The sequence below is a fragment of the Zootermopsis nevadensis genome, unplaced genomic scaffold (genome assembly GCF_977971745.1).
Source record: "Zootermopsis nevadensis isolate Lab colony 2312 unplaced genomic scaffold, Znev_1.0 Znev_ptg000061l, whole genome shotgun sequence".
NCBI classification, from domain to species: domain Eukaryota; kingdom Metazoa; phylum Arthropoda; class Insecta; order Blattodea; family Termopsidae; genus Zootermopsis; species Zootermopsis nevadensis.
Window position 1 is genome coordinate 19,526,183 of NW_028259192.1, and position 8,784 is coordinate 19,534,966.

The 8,784-nt window shown below is 34.8% G+C and overlaps 1 protein-coding gene across 1 annotated transcript; it reads right to left on the bottom strand.

The window, feature by feature from the left end:
• Positions 1–620: 620 nt before the first annotated feature.
• On the bottom strand, positions 621–8,783 carry Rbm13 (RNA-binding motif protein 13). The gene is made up of 9 exons (XM_022081001.2): positions 8,585–8,783; positions 8,304–8,350; positions 6,770–6,913; positions 6,170–6,352; positions 3,885–4,014; positions 3,078–3,179; positions 2,613–2,741; positions 1,389–1,463; positions 621–843 (listed from the first exon to the last, which is right to left on the bottom strand). Exons 1-9 carry the CDS (start codon positions 8,597–8,599, stop codon positions 673–675), a joined length of 996 nt encoding a protein of 331 aa, XP_021936693.1. The 5' UTR covers positions 8,600–8,783; the 3' UTR covers positions 621–672.
• Between the last annotated feature and the right edge of the window lies 1 nt (position 8,784).

Below are 8,784 nucleotides of genomic sequence, written 5' to 3' on the forward strand. Positions count from 1 at the left end.
CCTTACAAGCATGATACAAGATGTTTCGTCAGCAAAATTCAGTGGACATTTCTCACCCAAGTCTCCTGTTTCTCTGCTAGATGGCTCTGGCATCAAATCAAGATAGAGTATAAATTGTGCAGAGTTAGTGGGGTCACTCACTACTCTCACTAGCACCATAATGCCCAAACAGGCATTGCTGGACATGGAAAATGAAATGAAACATGTCCTCATAACAAAAGCCTGTGTATATATGAATGCAGGTATAATTCTTGCTGTATCAAGCACGCAGCTGAGATGCCAAAATGAAGAATATAAAACAGGTGTTTCACTGTAAATGATATTATCAAGTGTCTTGTCTGTGACATGAACTGGGCTACCAGGTACTAAAAATTACACATCATGATAGGATATGCAAATGGTATAAAGATCAGTAAACAAAATGGTAATGTGACTGGGAACTGTGACAGGTGATCTGAAAAACTATCAGCTACTGATACCTATGGAAACAGAAGGAAAAGCAAAACCCCAAATATTTCTATCACAAAACAGGAAAAGGGCAAATTATAAGAGGATAAGAATTACTTTAGTATGGCATTTTAGAATTCCTCAGAGGTGTGAAATTATAATTTTTGTAAGAGTACAACAAATTACAGTTTATTCTTATATTTATAACCAACAGTTATTTTAATTTCAGTACAAAATTTTACTTTTGTCTCTTGTGGTTGCAGATTCATATTCATACTCAATTTCAACATGTGGTCTCTCACTCTTCCTATATGCCGCTGGCTTTGAGGGTCTTGATTTCTGTTGTTTTGTGCCTTTATATGATGTGCCTGGCTTCATCTTTGCAGATGTAACATCCTGGAATTTAAATGTGTAATGACTTGAATATCACATGTATGACATACTTTTAGCCTGTGTTATGATTTACAAGTGACAACAATTTCTCTTGCTGTTTTGCTGTATTTCATTTCTTTCTCAATGGAAGCACATGAAAACATTCTTGACGATGCCACCTTGCTCTTTTTAACCCATCCAAGTACTGAGTGTGTTATTGAAAATAATTGTTTTGTAACTGTGATTCAATGCTGTTCCAACTTCCACCACCATAATGTGTCCAAGCTAGACTAAACTTAACTTTCTTGATTCTGCATCAAATCACATGCATAAGTCCAAAACAGGAACTACAGTAATGACATGCTGGCTGGCTGGACCAATTTGCACATTTCATAAATTAATACAGAGCATAGATAAGCCAATGACAGGCAGGAGAAATGTCAAGTACTTGGAGGGAAAAACCTACCACAGTGTCAAACTGTCCAACACAAATCCCATATGCAATGCTCTGGGAATGAAAATGGTTATCTTAAGCAGAATTAAATTTTCCAACACAAATACACACATACCTCAATATCTGAAGTTTCTGACATTTCAAAGTCTTCATCATTTACGTAAGTCACTTCACCTGAAGAATCATTTTCCTGGGAAAAATATAATATTTAATGGCACAAGATGTGGATCCTTAATTATAATATAATACAATTTTACTAGACACAAATATTAAATGAAAATATTATGAAGACAATCTTTGCAAGAACAAAGTACATCATAAAAACCTTTCAACTTCTAGAAGTTCCCTAGGATGCAATATGATGCAGAAAGACAAGTGCTAACAATACTGCATCAATTTTGGACTGCATAAATGAAATTTTGCAGAAGTAGAATAACATAACAGTCATAATCAAATTAGCGATTATCAAGAATTTGATACTAAAAGTGGTGTGAAGAAAACTTGTAAAATGAAAATCTGCTTCCATTGGCATGATGTCCAGGCCAAATGTCACTGAAATACTTTAAGTATGAACACTTGTACAAAGAATGCCTAACATTTAATGTATGGAAATAGGGGATTCAAATCCCCATACTATAGGGCTGTTGGCTGGATTTTAACTTTGGGGTTAAATGGTTTACCAGTATGCTACTGCAACACACAGCCAGATGGACTGCAAGCTTTAGGCATGGCCAATAAAGGAAAATTTACATAATCACCCCATAAAGGATTCATGTACATTTAATAGAACATTCTAGTTCATTTGCTCTTATTTGACAAATAATGCATGTATCTTTGCAAGAACAATCAATTTTCAATGGCTTCCATTGTAATAAAATTTTGTAGTAAGACTCTATCCTCTGCAGCCATAACATAGTTCTTTGATTATTCTGATAAGAAGTACCATTTTTGTTTGTAGCAACTATTGCATACAATGACTCATGAGTGGGCAGAGTTAATTTTTTTAACATTCTGAATGACCATTATTGCATTACATAACATTTGCTACATGAACTACTCCTTATCTTTGTATCACTTAAGCTGGTATAACACCAATGTTCTAGAAACGTATTTGGGAGATACCTGATCTGAAGTTTGGCGAAGCCATTACTTATTCTAGCTAAGGTTTTCTGCAGTCTTTCCATATAAATAAACCATAACTCAAAACGTTTTTCTATTCACCATTCACAATTATCTTCCCACCTTGTATGATGCTATATAATAGCTGCAGTTAAAAAATCATAATTAAGTAACCTAAGAATCAATCAATAATAGTAATGTATAGGGACTTCACATTTACCTCTGCATCAGTGCCAACTACATCACTGTCATCAGCATCAACATCTTCATCATCATTCATCATTACATATTCTGAAATACTATCTTTTTCCAGTTCTTCTTCCACTTCTTGTTCCACATCAACAATTTTCTGAAAAGGAAACATACCTAGTTTTTGATGTCAAATTTCCTTCAAAGAAAAATCATTATCTCTGAAAGAGGGTCACGAGAAAATAAGTGTCTGTATTACAACAGATCAAGAGTATTAAACAATTCCTCTATTTTCCAATACTGCTGTCCATGTAGTGATTTTTTTTAAATGTGTTTCATTTGTCTGGGCTAAAGTTTGTACTGATAAATGGTTTAGAGATGGAAATTCTGAGTGTGTGTGTCTCTGTACAGGTAGTCATTCTTAGGACACAACGATCTTCACAGAAAAGTGGAAATAGGTAGCAGTGAAAGGTGAGAATAATACTGGAGGTTTTACCTCTTCCGCCTCTTCCTCTACATCAATAATTTCCTCTTCCACTTCTTCTTTTTCCAGTGCCTTTTCAAAAGCTGTTTGTGGAAAGTTGTAGATGTCTCCATACTTGAAACAGGAAATGTAATTTTTTATATATCAGGTACATATTGATCATAAGCTAAATCAGTCCTTGAGAAATTAGCACAGTGTACTTCATCTCTGAAAATTATTTAATGCAACTACCCAATTTTGTATAACAATTTTATTACTGTACCAAAGTTACTTTAATTCTGTATTCAAAGAATTTATATTCAGTAGTACAGAAATGACAATTCTCATTATAAGAGCACCATGACATGACAGACACAGTGTGTCCATTACTAACAGATGATTTGAAGGCTCTATGATTATTTACTTATAACACACAAGAAAAACTTTTGTACTACAATACATTCACACAACATTAAAGTTCTTTCAAATGTATCCACCATGTACAATGCTTTTACAAAGGCTGTATACAATAAAACCAGCAAATGGTTATTAATCAGTAATATACGTTCACAATGTATAGCACAAGACTTTATCACTTAAAAAGAACAGACATAACTTGGAATTAAGTCCAAGTCAGTCTGCTATTGATAATATTCTGAAATATGGCTGCTCTCACATCTTTGAAGGCAGTGCTCTCTTTCTTGCACCTTTAACTAAATCAGAGATTTTCTCCTGTTTCACATGAAAAGAAATATAAATGCTGGTTGCAAATTAATTTCTTGCACTTCTATATTACATAATACTCTTCAAATGTAATTGATAACTAAAGAGGTCCCTCACCACGCCTCTCCTTAGTCTCTCCACCAACTGTTTCTCAATGGCAGTGTCCAGCCGGGCAGCAATCAAAGCTTTAGCTTCTCTCCTTCGCTCTCGCACTTCAATCTTGCGCTGAAGAGGCACCAACTTCTTCCTACAACAGTGTATAAAATTAATGTGAAGTTGTGTTGGCATGATACATTTAATGCATCCCACTTACAGGCTGATTTCTAAAATCTGTTTAGAGCACGGCTTTATCAGGTAAATCACACTGTCAGTTATTGCTGCCCCAGATTTAGCACCATCTCAACTAATTATATACATTTATATACAACTTAGTAGAAATGTAACAGCTGAAATATATCTTTCATCATCTACGTTTTAAAAGTCCTGATATTATAGCTGAGTGAAGTGTGTTAAGAGCAACAGCAGTGCCAATAATATAGGATGACAAAACTACCAACAACTGTATATTCTTTCTGTGCCCCTACATTTCCTATGTGAATCTATCTCTATCCTTGATCTTGTCATGTCTACTATAAAAATTCTGAATGTTGTGGCTGAGTTCTTACAACTCTTGCTTCACACTGTTAATTTATGGCAATGATGACACTTTGGATATTTACAATAAACATGGATTTATTTCACATACTGTTACAACTCATTATTTCTTTACTCCACTTATAGCAACTAAAATAATACTGCTTGAAATAACTGTTCTCTATTAGTTACCCTTCACGACTTTCAGTTTGTTGGTAGCTAGATCACACTTGTTCTCTTTTTCACTTCTTTACTCAAGCACATAGCAATGCAAGCCTGTAACCACTAGCCTTCACATAGAGACTGAGTCATTGTACAGTCACTTGATACTTCTTCCACAGTGAAAATATCCTGTCCCTCAACTCTGCTTTTCCTTTACAAAAATGTCCCTGCAAGCTCTTGGGATCTTCCAGCTGCTGCCAGCCAGAAACTAGCAGACACTTTCATGCACATCAGCTGCCTGAATTTACTTCCTGCTGTGGTGGGGAAGGGGATAACTCATGTTTGCATGAATCACCCTGCAGTAACTACTCAGGCTTGCTGACATCATGGCATACACAACATTCTGATTCACTAGATTCAAATCTTGGCCTAGACTTCTTTATGATTTTCCTCTATCCCTCAATCGGTAATTTTCTTTTCTTTATACTTTATGGATGAGGAAAATCTGAATAAATTAAAGGGTATAACTAACTCCCTGACAGCAGAACCCACAGGTTCCACATCAACACCACCAAAGCCAGTCACCGGACATGATTCTGACGCAACTCCATCCATTTCCCATCCTCAGAGCTAACCTTCACTCCTATTTCCCATAGATCCATCTTGATATTATCCTCCCACCTCCTGCTTGGTCTGTCCAGTGGTCATTTTCCAGGATTTCTCACCAAAATTCTGTATGCACCCCTTGCCTCACAAACCCCCCCCCCCCCAATGTGTACTACTTGCCTAGCCCATCAAAGCCTCCTAGATTTCACTATCCTTACTATGCTAGGTGACCTGTACAATTCATGCAGCTCCTTTTTATGCAATATTCTAAATTCCCCATTTATTTCACCCCTCCTAGGTCCAAATATGTTCCTGAGCACCTTTTTTCAAACACTTGTAATATACATTCTTCCTTCAAGGTAACTGCAGGAGTTTCTGCATTCTTGGTTATGGTACCCACACCATCCCCAAACAAAATTAACATAATCAGAAGCAAGTACCTGGTGAAGACGATCCAATTAGAGCCATTCCTGATTCCCTATGACCTTCCTGATAACATGTTCTAAAACAAAATTAAAAAGCACTGGGGAAAAAGCATCCCCGTTTTAGGCCACTAAGCATTGGGAACTGATCTGAGAGGTTACCTATACGAATTCCACTAAATACCTCATCCATACACATCCCAATTAACCTAACAAGTTTCTTTGATATTCCAAATTCCAAATGCCATATAGCACCTCTCCTCTAAATTAAAAGGTATAATTAGTTATTACTTGGTATTATTAGCCCTCCAGGCAAATCCTGGGATAAAGCCTTATAAATCTTTTCCAGTTCATCATAATCATCTTAAAAACCACAGGTAAATAAACCAAGAATTGTATATCTTGAAATCACATGTACAACAGTATTAAATCCTTACATACTTAATAAACTAAAATTTCCCTGGAATATGTTTAGTTACAAAAACATTTAAATGTTATTTCAGTTTAACATTCATATGTTACAGTATATAAGGAAGCATCTAGATAAAACTACATCAAAATAACTAACAAAATACCCACTTTCGTCGTAATTTGAGATTCCTCATTCTGATTAGATACTGAGTGATCTTCACAAATCTCTGCTTGCATTTTGACTTCATGTAATTTGGCCAATACAACATGTTTTCATTTATCTGATAGATTGCCTTCTCAAAGTTTCTTGATAACTTCACTTTCTCCCATGTGTTTTTAGGGAATGCTGCTCTGTAAAACAAATCATGTCTCAATAACCTGCACATACTTCCTTTACACTTCCACCTGAAAAGTTGAATGTGGCTACTGAAAAAATGCAGGAACAAAACTTTAAATTAATATGTTCAGATTTGTGGTCTTCAGGCCTGCTGGACAAGGTATAGGAAGAGAGGAGGTAGAATTAGCAAAAGTCACAGAGCCAATCAAGAGACCACTGCTAATGCTAATGCTAATGCAACTATTACCTGCTCTGAAAATATATGACACTAACTTCCTCTGTAATGAAAAGCCAGCAACTAATGGCCTGTTGCTCTGTAACATGAACAAATAGGGGGAATGTGAACATACAGTATGGTGATCTCATAGGACAACTTTCTTCCTTGAGGGAGGAAAGTATACCATAGCAAGCATGTAATGGTTGTAAATTACCGCTCGGCTGTCTTCATGTACAGGTAAATTATACCACTTTCTTCTCTAACTGTTGCATACTGACTATTTGCTAGCGGACACGATGAACGAGTGCACAGACCACTGAAGTTATATTCATTCTTGCAGAACCGTTGACTGGTAGTACTGTAAGAGGAAAAGTATAGTATTGCAAACAATTCACATACAACTGAATCCATTTCCACACACACACACACACACACACACACACACACACACACAGCCCTACAGAAAATGGTACTGTATTATCTTGAAATTTTAGTAAGCTGTTCTTTCTGACATAACCAAGGTGATATATACATTCCCTTTTCAGTAAGTTTTCTTTACTGACATATGCAGTAGTAGTTTGGGTAAATGAAGAACAAGGTGGACAGACAAAATCATTGATGCTGATGGAATCAGAATGGGCAACGGCCATGTAGTGGATAACAACAATAATAAAAAAAAGTTTTACAGAACTGCAAATTTTGTAAAATCACAGAAATATAATATTCCAGAAACTGACATATTTCCAATTATATTTTATCATAAACACATTTTCCAGCAAATTTTGTATTTTGCATGATACTGTATGGCGCTGACAGACACACAGATTTTCAAAAATAACATAAAACAATAAAAATATAATAAATGAGAATCCAAACAATTTTATTCTGTTAGAGATGTAAATTTAATAGTTATACTAATTCCCAAAGGACAAAATTTACTTAAGATTTATACTAATGTGATTTTCTGATTGGAAACTAGGCCAGAAAGGTATAATCAATATTTGTATACACACATTTTTCGCAAATTCCGAATTGTTAATAAAAGATAATATCAGTTACCTTACTTCCTACAACTTTAGTTTCTAACTATATTAGTCAAAGGGTGTTAATGTCTTCTTTATGTTATCTGAATAAATACTGTTACATTATAAAGCACATTAACCCTGTGGCAGCATACTGGTCTCATACACATGGGGTAACAGGATCGAATCCTGCTCAAATCAAAGTTTTTCTTCTTCTTTCATGCACCCACCATAGTTACTTTTCTTTATAGAAAGAATTATAAAATCGAAGTTTTGTATTTTCCAAAAATCTATAACCTTCACTGTACGACCCTACTCTAAATAGTGTTAATGTTGATCCCACCTTACAAATCTTTCTGTCCATACCAAATTTCGTCCAAATCCATCAAGTAATTCTCTAGTTGAATCATGCACACAGACATGTATTTATATTTAAAATTCTGAGGTTTATGTATATTAATTTGTAAAATTATTTTTCATACTTGTATTGCAGAATCTGAAATTTATGTACATTGATATGTGAAATACGTTCTTGTACTTGTGTTGAAAGTTGTGAAGTGTATGTATATTGTATGAAATGAAATGTTCTACATCCTTTGGTTGAGTCCTAAGAAGGATCTATGGAATGTAAATAAACTCTACTCTACTCTACTCATGACCAGTCCTATATGCGTTCATTTTTTGCACATTATGCAAAGAAATCTGACATAAAAATACTGTACATACCTCACTTTGAATGAGCAAAATGACTTGTTAATGATACTCCAGACGACCTTAAAGGAAGAATACAACAGGAATTATGAAAACAAACTATTCATTCACACTTCACGAAACTACAGAACATACCTTATATAACACTGTGGCAGAATAATGCATTGCACTTCAAATGTATGCAAATACTTAAATCCGGGATAAAAAAGTATATTATACAAAACAAAATTTTGAGGTTACTGACGCACATGTTAATATACAAGGCAGCAGGAACAAAATATTATATATTTACTTACATCATCGTGTTGCATTTTACGTATTTCGTTATACTTTAATTTTATATTACAATTTCGATGATGATGAAGACAATCTAAATTTCTAAAACCTTAAAACAAAAATACCACGCTCACTTCTCCGCAATAACAAACGTGATCGTCACACACATTATTACCAACATCAAGACCAGCAACTAAATGTTTTTAAGAATACTGCTGTT